Source organism: Talpa europaea, assembly GCF_964194135.1.
Source record: "Talpa europaea genome assembly, chromosome: 3".
NCBI lineage: Eukaryota > Metazoa > Chordata > Mammalia > Eulipotyphla > Talpidae > Talpa > Talpa europaea.
In genome coordinates this window covers 51,704,744-51,724,137 of record NC_140069.1, presented here as the reverse complement: position 1 = coordinate 51,724,137, position 19,394 = coordinate 51,704,744, and the positions used below count along the sequence as shown (strand labels likewise).

Here is a 19,394-nt window from a genome sequence, read left to right as displayed (position 1 = left end):
GATCAGGGTTTCCTCTCAGTAGCTGTTGGTGCTCTAAGATGTCGGTGTTGAACTGGTGATGGTGACAACAGGGCTGTATAATCTGAGGTCATGCTGCTCTCTCACCCATGGGACTGTGATCTACACCAGAGCAGAAACTCTTACTATGTTTCCACTTTCTAACGTGGAGGACGTACTACAGATTTACTGAAAGAATGAATGAACCTCAACAATGCTTTAACAACTTTTAATGTTTAATTGGATTCACTGCTCAGAGTCTGTTATATTTTCATTAGCAATAATGTGACTTTATCTTAGACCACAAGGGGGAAAAAGAGTGGAGTTAGGAAGGTAGAAGTCTATGCTTGTCAGAATTTTAGGCATGAGAGATTGTCTCACATTGTTGCCTTCTCTAGTCGTGGGAATTATATATGCTTGTTAGCCTTTCCTGGATTTTCTAGGCATTGGAATGTGGTATAGGAGGGAAGTAGCTAGTCCTGTCTCTATCATCTTTTGCTAATTTGGGGGACAGAGTGGAGAATTGTGTTTCTTAATACAAATTTGTTGTTTTTCCACATAGAAATAGGTTTCACTTATAGGAGGAATATAGGGGAACCAAACAAGGGATCAGGAAAAAATATAATAACAATAAAAAACACAACAAAACAAAACAAAAATAAACAACTACAAATCAGAGACATTCTGCAGGGGAGGGGGAGAGAGAGGGCAAAACAAGGGTGGGAAGAGCACAAGGGACTGTGGTGATGGTGCACTAGTTGAGTTGGTGGTGGAAATTCTATGGGGACTACACCTGAGAAAAGAAAGCAAACATTGTGGGGGGAAAAAAAAATGAACAATGATGTAAAATATAAATAAATAAATAAAATAGTAAAGACAATCATTAATATTTGATGTTTCTTTTAGCCCAGAGATGACACTAATGATTTCTTGAAAAATTCATTATTGGAATCTGATAGTGCTTTTATTGGTGAGTACACAAACAGATAGTAGTATTTTACCAGTTTTCTTTTAAATACATTTCTCCTTACTTCACATATTGATATCTTATTCTTTGTTGTGCAAGGTAATTTTTTAAAAAAGGAGCATTCTGTTTTACTAACCTAATGAATAATCATCAAGTATACTTTGCAGAGTTTTCAAAATCTGCATCACTAAAGTCAGAAATGACTCCCAGAAATAGACAAGAGAAAGGATTGAAAATCTACTTATGGAAATAATTGATGAGAACCACCTCAATCTGGGGAACAAACCTGATGTCCTGATCCAAGAGGCACAAGAAGTTCCAAATCAAATAATACCAGATTAATATACTAAAATACACATTATAATCAAACTGTTGAAAGCTAAGAAGAAGAAAAGAAAACCAAGCTGTTTGAGAAAGAAGAGCAACACCAATAAGGGAAGATTTATCAGTCTGACCTCAGACATCTCAGTGAAAACATTACAGGCAAGAAGGGAGAGGGAGGAGATACTTAGAGTGATCAGAAATTGCCTACTTAGAATACTTTATCCAGCCAGACTAGTATTTAAGACAGAAGGAAGGGTAAAGAGCTTCACTGAAAAACAAAAATTAAAATACGTCAGTACTAAACCAGACTTGAAAGTACTGGAGGGGTTATTTAAAGCAACAATACATCTAGGTAACAGAAACATAAATTAAACAATGTGGAGAATAAAAATGTGACCCATCAGAAGGAGTTTGAGATTACACTGTACTGAGCCACAAATTCAGTTCATATACAAATTCAGTAGTCTTCAAACAAAAATCAATATGAAGTAGCAAATAAGATAATGGAAGTGGAACCTAAACAAAATGTAAAAGGAAGATGTCAAAAAATAAAAAGGCAAAGACTGAAAAAATAAATGACAAAATGGCAATAAACACTCATTCTCAACAATCACCTTAAATGTACACTTGATCTTGGCTAAAGGCCAAGAAGCAATAATTAAATGTAAATGTAAATGGCTTGCATTCACCAATTGAAAGGCATAGAGATGGAGTGGCTGACTGTATTTTAAAACAAGGTTCAACCTTCTGCTCTTTACAGGATACTCACCTTAACCACCATTTAGAATTAAAGGCTGAAAGACATTCCTACACGAAAAGCTATACTTTTATGAGATAAAATAGATTTCCACTTAAAAAGGGTAACAAGAGGCTCTAATCCTCCTGGTTCAACAGACAGCTGCCTCTTCCTAGGCAGGGCCAACCTTATCCCTGAGACACCATGAAGGTCGGAGTGAATGTATTTGACTGGACTGGCTACCTCTTCACTGGGGCTGCTTTTAACTATGGCAAAGTGGATATTTGCCCTCAGTGTTCCCTTCATTGAGCTCAACTGTATAGTCTACATGTTCCAGTGTGATTCTACCCAGGGCAAGTTCAATGGCACAGTCAAAACTGAGAATGGGAAGCTTGTCATCAATGGAAAGCCCATCTCTATCTTCTAGGAGCGAGATCTTGCCAACATCAAATGCGATGATGCTGGTGTTGAATATGGTGTAGAGTCTACTGGTATCTTCACTACCTCAAAGAAGGCAGGGGCTCCCTTGAAGGGAGTACCAAAAGGGTCATCATTTCTGCTTGTTTTACTGATGCCCCCATGTTTGTGATGGGTGTGAACCATGAAAAGTATGACAGCTCTCTCAAGATTGTCAGCAGTGCCTCCTGCACTGCTTGGCTCCCCCTCCCCTCCTGGAGATTATCCATGACAACTTTGTTTCATAGAGGGACTCATGACTATGGTCCACGCCACCACTGTCACCCGGAAGACACTGTATGGCCCCTCTGGGAAGCTGGCATGATGGCTGAGGGACCACCTGGAACATCATCACTGCTTCTGGTGCCACCGAAAGCAATGTCATCCCTGAGGTGAATGGAAAGCTCACTGGCATGGACTTCTGTCTCTCCATCTCTAATGTGTCAGTTGTGAATCTGCCCTACCCAGAGAAAACTGCCAAATACAATGATAATAAGAAGATTGGTGAAGCAGGCCTAGCTGAGTCCCCTCAAGGGCATCTTGGGCTACACTGTAGACTAGGTTTTGCGTTGTGAATTTTAACAGTGATAACCACTCCGCTACCTTCAGTATTGGGGCTGGTATGCCCTCACCAGCCACTTTCTCAAGCTCTTTTCCTGGTATGACAGGGAATTTGGCTATAGCAACAGGGTGGTCCAGACGGCCTCCAAGGAATAAGAGCTGCCCGAGGTGAATTACTTGTCAATTATATTAAACCAGGAACAAATCGAACTAGCTAAAACAATTAAAAAAAAAAAAAAAAGACTGAATCAGTAATTAACCTTCCACAACAGAAAGTAGTAGGCACAGATGGATTCACTGGTGAATCCTACCAGACGTTTAGGAAAGAATTCTCTTAAGTTTGTCTCCCAGAAGATAAAAAACAGAAGGACTACTCCTAACTTATTCTATATGACCAGCATTACCTTAATACCAAAACCAGATAAAAAATATCACAAGAAAACTACAGATTATAGCTCTCATGAAAATGTATGCAAAACATTTTCAGTACTAGCATATCAAATCCAATAATGTATAGAAAGAATTACACACTAATGGGCCAGTAGATCCACCTATTCTGCTCCCCACTCTCTGGTGACTCCTCTCACTCCTCACACCTCTGGCCTACATTGCAGTTCTTGTATGCATAAATAAATAAAAATAAATCTTTAAAGAAAAAAGAACTACACACTAAATGGGATGTATGCCAGGAATATATTCAATTAATGTAATTAACCACATCAACAGACTGAAGAAAAATCTTGTTAACAGATGCAACACATTGAACAAATTGTAGCCCCCATTTATCATAACTGTTAGCAAACTAGAATAGAGGGAAAGTGCCTCAGCTTAATAGAGCACATCAAAAATCTATAGCTGAGATCGTATTTAATAATGAGATCAGGAACAAGGCCAAGATGTTGCCTCTACATCATTATGGAAATCCTAGCTAATGCAATAAAGCCAAAAAATCTTGGTTTAGCTCAAGTCAAAATTTTTGAAATGGTGGCTGTTTAAGACTTTATCCTTGTTTCATCCTAGGTGCTTATGGTGAGACATATCCCACCATTGAAGATGATGCTCTCCCTCGTCCACAGCTGCCCTCTGCAAGGGAGCGCAGGAGGAACAAATTGAAAGGACTGGACTTCGTATGTATGAAATGACCTTTTTCCCTTCTCAGCTTATGACCAGAGGTCTTGGTTCTGATCAGTGCTAGACTGGTGCAGTCCAATAAAGAGACTTGCTCTGGAATGAGGTGGCCATGGGCCCTACCTTAGACTATCACCAGTTAGCTGGATGACCTTGGGCATGTTATTCCATTGCTTTGGCTCCTTGATGACTGTACATATAAGCCTAGTGCCTGGCACAAGACTCTGCTTTATCCTTTTGTGCCCTAAAAATGTTAATTCCTCACCCCAGCTCCCCAATTTTTCCTGTAGAATATGGATTTTGAAGAAGGGACAAGAAGGAACTGATAAGCACTTACTGGAAAGCCTGTTAGAATAATCTCTGTATGGGTCAGATGACTTGACCAACATCACTTATGAAGGCTGAATATCAAACCCGTGTTCTTGCAGAACATGCATAATTGTTTTTACACTGTAGCCAGTAAAAAGCACAGGCTTTAGAACTCTTAGTACAACTCCCAACAGTATCACTGCTTTGTTGGGTAAGCAGCTTTGGGAATTTCTAAACTGTTTGTTTCCTTATATTTGTACAATTGCATAATATATGTGAAGCATTTAGCACTGAATCAAGTTTGCAGGGAGCGCTTAACAAATTTCAAATGCTGTTATATTGTTAGGTTTTTATATCCACAATTTTACCCAGTGACAGAAACTTGCTTACTTGTCCTAGACAGTCACGAATCATTCATTTTCTATCACTAGATTTGCCTTTTAGGACACACATAAATGATATGTAATACGATGTGGCCTTTTTTTTTTTTTTTTTTTAAAGCACATCTGAGTTACAGCGTGTCGGTACTTGAGTTTTACTGCTGAATTCATCCAACATTTGATGGATATTTAGGTGGTTTCTACTTTTTGTCTCTTATAACTTTAAATACTCCTGTACAATTTTTTATGTTTTCATCTCCCTTACCTAGGGGTAGAATTGTTGGGTTATTGTGACTGTGTTTTAGCATTTGAGGAACTGCCAGACAGTTTTCAAAAGTGGCTGTAGTATTTTACACTTCCACCAGCAGTGTTGATGAAGGCTCTGGTTTCTCTACCTCTGATTAATGCCTGTTAGTATCTTCATTATTAGTGAATGTGAAGTGGTATCTCATTGTGGTTTTAATTTGTATTTTCCTAAATGATGTTGAGTGTATTTTCATGTTGATTCTTAGCCCTTTCTATATCTTTCTTGGAGATCTGTAGATTCAGATCCTTTGCTCATTTTCAAATCTGTTGTTGATTGTAAGTTCTTTGTATATTCTCTATACAAGTCCTGTATCAGATGTATGATTTACAAATATTTTTTCTCATTCTGTCGGCTGTCTTTTTATTTTATTGATGGTGTCCCTGATGCACAGAATCTTCTGATTTTGACGAGGTCTTAGCTTTTTACTGCTTGTACTTTATTGTCATTTCTAAGAAACTGTTATCTAATCCAAGATCATGAAAGTTAATTGTGCATTTTCTTCTAAGACTACATGATTTTTGCTCTTAAATTTAGGTCAGTGATCAACTTTTGAGTTAATTTTTGCATATGGCATGAAGTGTAGCGATCCAAGATTGATTCTTTTGTATAGGGACATCAGTTGTTCCAACATCCTATGTTGAAAAGAATGTTCTTTAACCTTAGTGAATTTTTTTGATTCCGCTGCCATAAATGAATGTCTTTCTCAACCCTGTTTCTATTCTATGACCCTTTGTCCTAATGCCAATATGACCTTGTCTTGATTACTGTAGTTGGACTGATTCTTAGCTCCGGCTGTTTTTTCCTTTTGTGTCTAATTCCCCACCTTTATCCATTCTGGCAGCATTTATGTTATCATAAATGCCATACCTTTATCTGTGCCAGCGTGGATAATCACCAGCAATTCTAAATGCTTCAGATTTTCACTTAGTTTTGTTCGCTATACATATATGCCAAGGGAAAGAACATGTGTTTGATTCACTGATTTTTTCTGAATATTTTATGTTAATGATTCCTGAAGTTCTATGATTTCTAACGACAGGATAACAGTCATCCCAATGTACTGCCAGATGCTCTCTCTTTAAAATCTGTATCCAGTATAAATATTGATCAACTTAGAATGAGAAATGAGGAACGAATACGAAGATTGAATGACCTTCAGAATAAACCTATTAACACAGGTAAACGGCCAGGTTTAATAGCCTGTAGCTAATTCTTTTTTAAATGTGTGTAGATGGAGGTTAGGTAAAAGATGGGAGGATTTTTGAAGTTCTTTGAGTTGTACGGTTTAGAACACAGTAGCTATCCAACAAAACCCAGGATTAATTCTGCATCTTTGTATTTAGAGAGGGGATCCTAAACAGATCAGGTTTTTTGCTTATTAAATATTAAGACTTTGCTCTCAGCAGGAAAATGCTGATTAGTATCATTTATTTTTCCTTACTTAGGTGACAGATTATCAGAAATTAACCCATCTTTGATAAATTTGTAGTATTACAAAGAAAATATATTTATTAGTTGTCTGTACCATGGACAAAGCAAAATATCAAGTTAACATTTTTAAAAAATAACTTTAGTCCTTTGATTTGGGCTTAACTGTCTCTCGGGGCTGTGGTGAGCAGCTTGTTAAATAAAGTTTGTCCACCCAGTACGTGTGGGCAGGATATTTCTGCGCACAGCTAATGAGCTCCTCTGCCAGTTCCCTACCACCTTTTTATGCTGATGCTATTAGTCTTTGATGTAATGGGACAATTTTATAGGAGTAAGTCCTATTACTCTTGTTGTATTATTAGTTTAGCAAATGGTAGGATGATCTATTTGGACAAGTCTCTTCAGTACGTTAAGCTACATTACAATAACTTTCAAGGGAAATTTTCTTAAGATGTTTTATACTGTGTTAAATTAAAACTGTACTGATGTTCTCTAGCTGTTAAAGTGCATTCTGGTGGTAAATTCCATACCAAGCACTAGCAAACATGGTAATTTGAAGGTACAGTACTATATACAACCTGGAAAAACATGCAACAACAGGAAAGCAATGCTTTCATTTTAGCTAAAAGGCATTTACTGAGAATTATCTATTCCTCAATTTCTTCTAGAACCAGTAAGTTGAATATTTAACAGGATGTGTTTAAAAGCAGAACATTTTAAGGATCAACTTCTAAACTTTTTTAAACATTGTCCTTTCAAACAGGATCTTTTTGGTACGATGTGGATTCTCACTAAATTGATTGCATATATCCTTTTGCTGGGCTAATCCTTCACAGACCAGGAGATGTAATTTAAAAAAAAAAAAAAAAGAAATTGACATCACAGGGTAGGAAGACAGATTTTTCCTATTGTATGTAATAATAAAATACAGATAGAAAGTTGAGTATGATAATTCAGTTAAAGGATAAATCATAATTAAGATCTACTTCTTAATGAAGTAGACACAACCTTAGATTAGGTGTAAGACTGGAAGTAATTTCACCTGTCTGGTGCTTTCCCCAAATGCTAAAATATCCCTCTTTGCTCCCCTCAAAAAGGTGTCTCTTCTGTTTCTCCTGAAAATGACACAGAGTAAGATCACCTACACTTCTACAGTCAACATCATGTTTGGCACAGTTGCCTTTGCTATCCTAGGGATGTCCGTGGGTACCAGTATTATGGAGTCACCTTATTCATTTGATCATTTTTTGTTAAATTGACCCCTTTCTGAATTTACTTTCCTTCCTCTAAAATGAGGCATCTGAATAAAATGGTATGCTTTAGAACAGAGGCTGCAGGGCGGAATGAGTTGGACTAGAGGAGACTGTGTTCTTGTCACCTGCCTGCCACCTGAGTGAAGTCTCTCTTGGTTCCTTTAGATGATGAGAGTTCACTGATTGACCCAGATGACATCATGAAGCAAATGGGTGATGATGGATCAAACTCTGTAGCAACGGAGCCCTGGCTCCGCCCTGGCACCTCAGAAACGCTGAAGCAATTCATGGCAGAACAGCTGAACCAGGAGCAGCCGCATGTTCCTGGAAAACCAGGCACTTTCAGTTGGCAGGGGCTGTCTACTGCACATGGTTAAAATAAATCTGTATTGGACATAGCAGTGCCTTTTAAGGTGACTTATCAAATCAGAAGCCTTTAATGTGTGTTACTTTCGGCCCCTACCTGGACAATTATTTACATTTGTATATAAAGTATTTTTTCCATGATAATGTATATGATGTACATAAATAAAAGGCTATGATTAAGTTATATAATGTAGAATTGCACAGAATTATTTTTGCATAGTTTAGCCATAAAGGTAATAAACTTCCTTGGAATCAACTACCATATGTGCATTACTTTAAATTCTGCTTGTCAGTAAGATAAGGTGAATAAAACACAAGTGTCTTAATAGTACTGTAAAATCAGGATACCCCTGTATGTTATTAGCAGTTTTATTTCTCTTTAAAATAAATCATTTAGTAGTATGTTGTAGCTATCACTTTCAGTTGCTATGTTAACAATCAAATGTGCTAGTTACATCATTTCTATATCATTTATAGCTACTGATTCAGTATAAATGATGGGAGTCAGTCATAATTGATTTTATTCCCTGAATCATGCACTAAATGTTACATCTTTCTGCCTCTATTTTTGTGCTAATAAGGCATCATCTTAAGTTCTCTATTTATATAATTTACCTACTTCTTGATTGAAATAAATTATTTTTCTAACCAATGTTGATTTCTTATTTTATCTGGAACTGAGGTTTCAAGACCAGGTGTTCTAGAAATTCAAGAGAGGCAGGAACACACAGGGGATCAAGGATGGAGACTGGAATCCTTGCTCCGCCATCATGGACTCTCAGATAAGTGCGCGGTCTTTCTAATCACTCAGTAAACAGTCCTTTTTTAAAAAAAAGCAAAGACTCAAATTCTGGGAAATGTTTAGTCTTTAGTACCATGACAGTTCAGGACACCCCCTTCCCTTTTCCACTGACATGACAAGATCTAACATCTTGGCTGCATATAAAATGTATACTAAATATTGTAATCTAACCATCGTTTACCATAAATCTACTGTCCATTAACTGGGCACTCATCCAAAAAGAGGTGAGAGCAAACAGTACCCCACTTTCAGTTTTTAATACAGTCTTTGAATTACCTTGATGTGTTCCGTTTTCCTTTTGAATGACACTGTAGATTGCAACTTGAACAAACTCCTAGGAAATACATTGATGTACCGCAAACTGCCCTGAAAGGAACTTAAAATGTCCCTCAGCAAATAATGTAGCCTTATTCTGGGTTAATAAATACACAAAATACTAAGTTATGACTATCCTATGGTTCAGAACAGAGGGTGTCAGGGAGGATATAATGCCAGAAGCTGGAATGAAAAAACTAAAGAATTTTATAGTTCCCACCGAGAATATTCTTCTCACAGTTATTTGGCTTTAAATGAAAAATGAAAAGGAAAGACTGAAACACGGGGCTGTGGGTTACACAGGTTTTGATTGCTTTGATGAAATAATTCAAAAACTTTATTGAACTATAACCTGATTAGAATATGCCAGATGAGAATCAATATTGTACAGAAAGTTGTACAGAATTTTTTACATAGAAAACTTTACATCTGTACCATATACATTTTATCCATCTGAAAAAATTTTCTACATCCACTGTTAATATGGAATGCTTGACAATCCTTGTCTTTTTGTAACCATCAGAGCACAATTCACAGTATGAATACATTTCCAGTAAATCTAACCTCCCCAAACCATGCCAGATTTGTTATTTTAATATATTCAACATTAAATTCTGTACATAAGAGTAAAATCTACATCAAGCCCCGCCACCCAAAAGAAAACAAAGTGACAGCAACCTAGATTCATTTTGCAGTGATTCAAGTTTCGGTCCATGAAGGATCATTCTATTTTAATGGCTCATCTTTAAAAGCCCTAAGAGAAGTATATTACAGGTAGTTAAGTCAGTAGGAATATTTTCTACCTTTTTTGTTTTTGATCACAAGTGTCAGCCACAACAGCTTTTGGGCATGTTATACTCTCAAACTTACCACCCCACCCCCTAGCCCCCCCTGGACAAAACTAAATTCCCACAAAATAAAAAAGACAGAAATTCAACCCAAATGTTTAGTGCATTTGACAAAATATTATAGGTATTTAGCAAATGAATAAGAAAATAAAGAAATAAAACAGTGCAGGAAGAACTATATGTTTAAGATTTTTATGTTACAGACCTGCATCTCTGTACATTTTTCACAGAAGGATGATTACCAGTATCTCAGATAGTCTGAGTGTGCAAAAATCTTCAGAATAAGAATACCATAGTTGCTAAATATCTTTTACCATGAACAATAATTTCTTCTCTCCCCAACCCCCAACTATAAACATTTTATCCTTCAAAATACAGCTCTCCTGAGTTGTACTTCTTGCAGAAGTTCAAATCTTTACATCTACAGTTCTTTGGGTAAGTTTCACTTCCACACCTGCCAAAATTACGTGGGGCTTTCCCTGCAGCCAAGCTCAGGGAAGGACACATGAGCATAAACTGACACTGTGGAAACAGGCTTTCCGCTCAACATGAGCCCGACATGACAAACAGAATCCATCAGGCTATTAAAAGGGACTGAGCATTACAAGTTTGAGATAGAGTTTTAAGCATCGGTTACCAATAACCCTTAGACACTGCAATTCAGAGAAACCATTTTTCAGGTAGGAAACCTCAGCTCCAGGGTCCTTTTAAAGAGCAGAGGGATGTAAACGCCAACAGAAAAATATGAAGTTCCCATCATTGCTTGTTTATTCCAACATCCTGTTGAGGTGGTTGTGATATCTGAAAGACTACTCCGATTCGCAGAAAAAATCTTCTAAGAACAGCACGAAGTTCAGGAATCAAGTCAAATTGCATAATTTCACATAAGAGAGGATAGTAGAATGATGCATGAGCTTTGAACTGGGAGGAGAGAAGGAATGAGTTTTTCCGTTAGTTGTATTTGCATTCCGAGCTGCAGAACCTGAAAATTGCCTGAAAGTCAAACCACCTGGAATATATACAGTGAAGACAGGGAATGCGTCTGTGAAAAGTGAATATATTCATCAAGGAACTGAAGGATTAAGAAGTATTCAAGAAACTGGATCTAAACAGTATTCACTTTGTTGTCCTTATGTTGAAAAACATTTGCCTTAACATTATCTTGGCAGACTCTCAGAGCTTATCTTTGCTTTTTTTGGGTAATAAAAGAACTGAAGCAGGAACCACAGCTGAGTTTTCATAGGCTATGGGTTACTGAAACTGTATCTCTTGTTAAATATCTCAAAATAGAGTTGCCAGGCAAAAATTATGCATTCCACACTTAAGGTTCAACTGATATTACTTTATATCTTTGCCAAGTTCTTTAATGTCTGAAACTAGTCAATGCCTCTTTTTCCTTTCCTCTTTCCACACCCCACAAGCTATCAGGAATCAGTATGACCTCGGTGGCAAGAAAACAAGTTGTAGAGTAAGACAGACTGGAGCTTGGAGTCTCCTGGCAACATTGCTCTTAGTGTCTTAGGTCATTTCTCCACGTCTTACCTGGCCAAGAAGTCAGCAGGACATGCATGTGGAACCAGACATGTGACTTGTCTGTCTGGAATGAAAGTCTGTGCAGAACTGAGGGGCATCAAAGGACCTCTACAGGGTGCCGTGTGCCATGAGGGCTCAAAGCGTCAAATGTCAGGCCACGTGACGAGGCATTTTTAAGCCCCTCCAGAGGTCACAGCAACCCATTTCTACTTACGTGAGCAATAATTTGCTATCTATTTTTAGAGTGAAATCCACTATTTTTGAAGACCTTAAATATGCATATTTTTTGTGCTATAAAATTTTTAAATGAATTTTCGGCCCATTCAAGTAGAGTTCTGGGTCATAAGGTACAAATAAGCATTCCAAAGGAATGGCTGAAACCTGGAGCATCATGTCTCGTAGGGAAAAGGGGGGTGAGGGGGCAGGATGTGGCGATGGGAAAGAGTATGCTGGATAGCAATTTCCAAAATGGGGTTGGGGGAAGATTCCAGGGGTCAGGGTGGGGAGTTTGAAGGTGTTTCATCTACTAGATGCCCTACAGAATCACCGAGAAGTGAACAGAGCAGGGTCAGGAAGGAGAAGGCAGGACCAATGAGATGAAGTTGGAACACATGGTTCTGCAGAGTGACAGCATGGCCCCGGCTTTGTCTTATCTTCCTGGATTTTGAAAAATGTTTACATAAAGAATATCGAGTAGCTAAGTATCTTTTGCCATCAACAAGGATGTCTTCTCCTTCTGCCTCTCAGTTACACATTTTTAGCTTCCCTCCCACTTGGACACCATGCTGCCCAGCCAGAAATGCCGGGCAGGACATGATGTCCCATACTTACCCTATTATCACTTATCTTCAGAACTTTAGTTAGAAACAAAAGCAGTAAGTTAGTCCAGGCTTCCCGATGGCTTTCTGATGTTAGAGTAAGGAAGTAGCTTAGTGCTTCACTGCAGACACTGTAACAGAAAAGGTTCACTTTTACATGTGCTTGCACACCTGCTGGTGCCACAACCACAGTCACTGAGAACGAACAGTGAAGACAAGGAGGGATGAACATTAACTATTAAGAACGTGCTAAATTCTATAAGCCCACATTAACTGGGGTATCAATATAAACATTTATTTATTTTCGTATTAGTAAGAAAACCGAAGGTATTACAATAACTCACTGCAACTTATCTGGAAACTCTTACTTTTCCTAATTTTCTTAGTTTTACTGAATTCATAGCCAGTGGGCAGGAGCACGTGCACAAGCTTGGAATCAAGAGACTTGGGCAGAAAGCCAGGGGCTTCCTTTCACTGACTGGGGTGTAGACTAGTCTGGGCCTTAACAGTCTCACCAATAAAATGGGAACACAGAGAGTAGGTGATCTAAAATGTTACTACTTGGTCCCTAAGAAAGTCTACTCCCAAAGCAGACCCAAAAATACGGTGAAGATAATAGTATTCTTTCTAAATGACGTTTTAGTAGCATGGGTTTTCCTTTTAAAGGCCAGAATTTTAAGTTGACACGAAGTCAAAAGAGAAGGCCAAAAAATTTAACACCAACCAAAATTCCAATTTTTTCCAATTTAAATGCAGGCAGGCAGGGTTTCACTTTCACATTGGATCAGTTTGTAAGAATGGTGCACTCTATGGCATGAAGAAAGCCTACAATGATGGAATAGTTTAAAGTTCACAAATTTTAAGAGAGAAAACTTTTTCCTTTTCCCTGTAACAGCAACAACAAACATGACTGGTGTATGTTACCAATTGTGCACCTTTACCTACCAGATTGTAGTAGTTTTCACAAACTTTTCGGGATCTGGTTGGTCCTACAGCTCCTAATCAGGAGGCTGGAAACTGGCTCTATCCCAAATGCAAACCTAGTGCCCGTTTCCTACTTGTACACCAGGTAGCTCTACATGTAAGGGCAGAAACTTAGCCAAGAGTCTTACTTTAAAAGCCTTTGCTGGACCTCTTCCCAGGCACTGACCCGGCTCTCGTCCATGTACATCCGGAAGAGAATGCGCAGCCCACAGGCCAGGCTGCTTGTCTCCTGCTTCAGAAGGTTGGGTTTGGATTTGCCTTTGAACCCTGCAGAATGGGGAAGTTTCTGGGATTAATTTAGGAAAGCATTTTACACAAAGGCAAAAACAACCTGTGCATAGAGGCCCGTTTTGCATGCATTTTAGTTACTGCATCTGCTGCTCACAAAGCAGTTTCCCTGAGTCACAGCAGCTTGTGCCCTAGGGCCTTGGCACCTGTGAGATGCTCCAAAGGGACAGCCGTCATTCAGGGAAGGTACATTCAGACACATGTTGGGAAATGCCAAGCACAGAAGACTGACAAGGTCTTCTGGGCCTTAATAGTCTCTGACCTTAGAATAATCCCAGTTGAGCAGTGACAACTTAGATGCAAGAGAGTGGAAAAAAGTAAGTACAGCAGTCTTTCCAGAAGGTAGATTGCAAATGTAGAGATTGGACAGGACATGGGCTTAATTAGGAGCCAGAAAGACTTTTGTATTAAGTAAAGTACATAAATGTAAGTATCCCAATTTTGTTTGATGGAACATGAGATAGTTAATAAACATCAGCTTCCCTCCTTCCTTTTCTCCTGCCACATTCTACTGCTCACTCTACCAGAACTGTTTGGCATCCAATAACATACTGAGTAACATATTTCTTAAGTAAAATATTAACTATGTTAGTATAATTAACTAGTATAAAATTTGCTTTTTATTTAAATTCCCTAGCTTGTTAAAAAATGAATATAATCAATAATTTAATATAGTCACATTCATTCAGAAGTGTGGCCACTCCCAAATAAATAAGTCCTCCTAATACATATGCTAAATGTTGTGTTTGGTACCTTCACATGCACTTCTTATCATAAAAGAGCAACTTTTTGTTTATGTTTTTGTTGCGATAACAATGGTTTACAACACTTCATATGATTTAGAGGTTGAGATCACAACTTTTGGGTGTATGTTGCCGCACCACACCCACCAGCAAGGCACTGAAAGTATCAGCAGCTTTTAATACATTGATAGCATCAACAGAGAAGCTTGGGCTGGGTAAATAATATTAAAAAAAAAAAAATCAGTCCAATAAGTAGTTTGACTAAATATGGGAAAAGCTAATATATCCAGGTAGTTATCTGGTATACTATTGACCTGGCAGACTGTCTCATGATGTTTATTGTTGAAGTTTATGCAGTGAAATGCAGAGGTGGAAGTAGGCAACCAGTGAATTCTGATAAAAAGCAAATTATCTGCTGCATATTCATTAACACTGAACAGTACAATGTAAACATGAACAGTAAAACGAGGGGTGCAGCTTACCCGCTTTCCAGAGAGCAGTCCTCTGTTCATTGTTGGAATTAAATGCTTTTGCGAATCGATGTGATTCTAATAAGCAGTCCAGTAACTTAAAAAGTTGTTGTGAGGTTAAAAAGCGATACATTCCTTGGTCTTGAGTATCAACTCGAACATCAAAATCCACAGCATCTCTCTTTGGGGAAAACCACCACCACAGTAAAATCAGAACTTAATGCTCCCAAAGACCAGTTTAAACACAGCAAGCCACAGAACTTGATCTCTTTTATCTCAATAGAAAATAGGTAAACGTCCATGTTTTGTTATTATTTCCACAACCTTCATCCTGTGCATCTACCTCATAATTTCTAACATCAAGAACGCTGCCCCCAACTGGACTGGAAGGCCGCTCTCCAGACTGTCAAGGTGTTCCTCATCCCTCAGGTGTGCTTAGTTTAGAATCCATGATTGTATCCATTTTCTTGTGTAGCAACAGTCACCTCTCAAGCAACAGTCACTTCTCAATCACTGGCTGGTAAAACTGCCTACTCCCTGTCTGCAACCACACCATAAACGGAAGTGGAGAAAACAGACTGGTTTCTCTCTAAATCCAGAGGGCTACAGGTGCTGCCCAGCAACCCCCCGTGCTCCCATGGTAGGCTTTCCTGAATGACTACCTCATGTTTTCACTTCTCTTCCCCTGAAGTATCTAACACTTTCTTTGCAACTTCTCTTGGAGGATGGCTTTCCTTCACGTCTCAGTGAGAAACCAGAAGCTATCAGAAGACATGGCCAAACTCCCACCAGCAACTAGACCAATTTTCCGGCATTTATAAGCCACACCCTCTACTTCCTTCCGGGAATTGTCTGTGCTTCTATCCCAGGCAACCTCCATGGACTTTGCATAAGGTGCCATTCCCGTTCACTCAAAAAGACTGCTCTATCAACTGTCTCCCTCTCAGTTTCTCGCTCTCCTGGAGAAAACTCTCAGTAGCAAATCCTTCGTTTGCGATCTTCTCATCCTCTGTCAGCTATTACCCCCTTTTTCTCTTTACTCTTAACAGCAAAACTCCTCGACAGAGTTTATCAATATTTGTGCCCACAATCCTCTCTCTTTTTGCACCCATGGCCTTCTCATGCTTTTTTGATCCTTATTCTCAGCTGTTTTACCAGCTGTCTCATCACCACGGTTCTAAATAATGAAGGAACCTGGGCAGCTCCCTGATCTTTCTTTCACCTCTGTCCACACTGCTACAGTGATGTCATCTACTTCCATGGTTTGAATGACATCTCTGTGATGAAGACACCAAAAATTAATCCCTAGACTGCCCTCCTTGGAAGCCCAAACTATTACAGCTAACTTCCTGATCAATGAAGCAGCAGCTGTCCTCATACCTCCTTACCTGTGCTGCAGCTAAGTTTTCCGCATCTTCCTTCTTACTTGTGGCTGGGAAGAACACAATGTTGTCGATAGTCTGGATGAGTTCCAGCTGCACAACACATTTAATCAACAGGGCAGCAAACAATTTTTGTTCTGGAAATTCTGTGAGGAAACCCACCCAATGCACATGCAAACAAAAATTATTTTGAATCCTTGTAATTTCTTTAACATTACAATGCTAAGGAACATTAGTACATATGAAGGCAATGTGCACAGAGCAGACTGAAAGGATATACTGCATTTGTACACAGCACCACTCTAAAATTCGTTAACTGACATTTAGAAAAACCTCAGCTTTTATTAATGAACAAAATGAGTAAACAAATTTAGTACAATAATGTTTAGAAACATTCTAACTTTTTAAAGGATTTACAAGTTACTCTTTTTTTTTTTAAACAACATACAGCTTTTACTTTTTTTTAAAAAGATTTATTTATTTATTTATTCAAGAACCTGGGATATAGGCCAGATGCGCGGGAGGCTAAGAGGATTCATCACCAGAGACAGAGTGGGGAACAGAACAGGTCGACTGACGAAATACACTGCTGAGGGAAGAGTAGGAAATCTAGTAACTCAGCACCCTGGGAGAGCAGCACACGTCGGTCCAGTTAGAGGTATATTCCCAGATTAGTTAAATGAAAACTTGCTAATGTGTGATGACCAAGTCCTTCCTTTACCTGCTTTACATGCACACATATACATGTGTACACGCAAGGCACAGTGAAGCTAGTTTTTTTCAAGTAGGATACAAATCTGACTTCTCTCAAATATAAGCACGTAGGATTAAGAAAAATTCTCTGAAAAATAACTCAAAATAGATCAATAACGTAATGACAAAACCCGAAAGCATGAAACTCTTAGAAGAAAACATTCAAAAAATCTTCATGATCTTAGATTCAGCATTGGATTCTTAGCTATGAAAGCATGAGCAACAAAAGAAAAAACAGATAAACTGAACATCATCAAAATAACTTGTGGACATAATCAAAATAGTTAAAAGATGACCTACAGATTAAAATATTTGCAAATCCTTATCTGATAAGGGTCTAGCATCCAGACTCTAACAAATGCTGACAATTCAACACAAAAGACAAACACCCACTTACAAACTTAGCAAAAGAGATAAATAGGTATTTCTCCAAAGAAGGCATACAAATGTCAATAGCACCTGAAAAGATGTTCAACATCACTAATTACTAAGGGAATGCAAATTATATCTACAATGAAATACAACTCATCTTCACTAGGATGGTTATTATTAAAAACCAAAAAACCGCAAAAGTAAGTGTTATAAAACACTGAAGAACTGGAATAGTGAATGAGAATGTAATGGTGCGCACTCAGCTCCTCAAAAAGTAGAACACATTTTAGTGTTCCTCAAAAAAGTTAAATATATAATTAACATATGACCCCAAATTCCTTCTTACATATTCACCCCAAAGAACTGAAACAGGCACTTAAGTGATACTTGTACATGGAAATTCATAGCCAAATTATTCACAATAACCAAAAGGTGGAACAAACCCAAATGCCCATCAAAAGATGAATGGATAAACAAAGTGTGGTACATGCATACAAATGAATACTACTCAGTCATAAAAAGGAATGACCTATACATCCATTCAACAATGTGGATGGACCTTAAAAACATTATGCTAAAACAAACAAACCATTATGCTAAATGAAATTAAATCACACATATAAGGTTACATATCATATGATTTCATTTATGTGAAGTATGCAGGATAGCAAATCCCCTAGACCCCAAAAATAGACAAGTGGCTGCTAAGTAAGGGCTGTGGGAGAGGTAAATATGGTGGAAAGGAAAGGCATAATGGCTATGAGACAGGCCTCCCTGGTGGCGCGTGGGGTTAAGCACAGCACTATCAAGCTGTCTGCAGCCTCGGCGGCACAAGTTCGGTCCCCAGCCAGCCAGGGAGCTACCCACGTGGCGCAGCAGACCTCTCCTGTCTCGCCCCCTGCTCCCCTCAGCAGTGTCTGCTTGCTTTGTTCCCCATTCTATCTCTGGTGAATCCTGTCACCCCCTGCACCTCTGGCATGTACCCCAGTTCTTGTATGCATAAGTAAATAAATCTTTTTACAAAAAGGCTATTAGGCTTTCCTCTGGAATTGATAAAAACATTTTTTTTTTAAATTTTTTTTAATTAATTTATTTTTTTTTAATTTTCTAGAGGCATGTCTTATTTATTTATCTATTTGTTTGTTTGTTTGTTTGGTTTATACATGCACTGGGTACAGTCAGAAGCCGGGAGGGTGAGAGAATTCACCAGAGCCAGAGCGGGGAGCAGAGCAGGCAGAAGGACCGAAGTACACTGCTGAGGGGAGCAGCGGGTGGCAGGAGAGGTCTGCACGCCATGTGGGACCCTCCTCCGGTGGCCGGGGAGCAGCCGGGGATCGAACCGGCGCCGCAGAGGCCGCGGGCAGCTTCGCAACCCAGCGCTCAACCGCTGCGCCACCTGGGAGGCCCGATAAAAACATTTTGGAAGAGAGAGAGGAAGTGGTTGCGTAACATTGTGGCTGTACTAAATACTAATATCAGAGTGCAGAATGGATGATAACAGGACGACACTGAGGAAATTCATGTTTCACTAAACAAGAGTTGCAAGATCAGGTATCTTGACCAACATAAACTGGAAAAGGCGAAAAAACAAATAAAATCATAGCACCAGCAGTTCTGAGACAGAATTGTGCAAAACTAAGGCAGCAAAAACGACATCCCCCCAGCAAAAAAGACACATGAACAATTTAAAATTGTCATGATAGCGCCTCCCTGGTGGCACAAGGGGTTAAGACGCAACCTACGAAGCTATCCGCAGCCACTGTAGCATGAATTCAATCCCAGGCCTGGCAGCTACCCACATGGCGCATCAGACCTCTCCTGACTGCTCCCCCCTCAGCAGTGTCTTTCTATCTGCCTGTTCTGTTCCCCATTCT

General features: G+C 38.8%; 2 protein-coding genes across 6 annotated transcripts in view; one reads left to right on the top strand and one right to left on the bottom strand.

Moving 5' to 3' along the window:
• Positions 1 to 8,223, top strand: part of CSPP1 (centrosome and spindle pole associated protein 1) — a gene marked incomplete at its 3' end in the record, with an annotated part of 93,727 nt that extends 85,504 nt beyond the window's left edge. The window contains 4 exon segments of the mRNA XM_084229470.1: positions 904 to 967; positions 4,062 to 4,168; positions 6,205 to 6,343; positions 8,012 to 8,223. Of these exon segments, the coding sequence (XP_084085596.1) occupies positions 904 to 967; positions 4,062 to 4,168; positions 6,205 to 6,343; positions 8,012 to 8,223 (522 nt within the window).
• A 2,710-nt stretch (positions 8,224 to 10,933) lies between these two features.
• ARFGEF1 (ARF guanine nucleotide exchange factor 1) overlaps positions 10,934 to 19,394 on the bottom strand; it is a gene marked incomplete at its 3' end in the record, with an annotated part of 127,536 nt that continues 119,075 nt past the window's right edge. For 3 of the 5 annotated variants that reach the window (XM_084230496.1, XM_084230498.1, XM_084230497.1), the window contains exons 35-39: positions 16,402 to 16,541; positions 15,026 to 15,194; positions 13,641 to 13,779; positions 12,542 to 12,659; positions 10,934 to 11,098 (exon numbers count right to left, since the gene is read on the bottom strand). In XM_084230496.1, coding sequence (XP_084086622.1) covers positions 10,934 to 11,098; positions 12,542 to 12,659; positions 13,641 to 13,779; positions 15,026 to 15,194; positions 16,402 to 16,541 — 731 coding nt within the window. The remainder of the gene's footprint in view (positions 11,099 to 12,541; positions 12,660 to 13,640; positions 13,780 to 15,025; positions 15,195 to 16,401; positions 16,542 to 19,394) is intronic. The other 2 variants (XM_084230499.1, XM_084230500.1) reach the window with 1 other exon arrangement.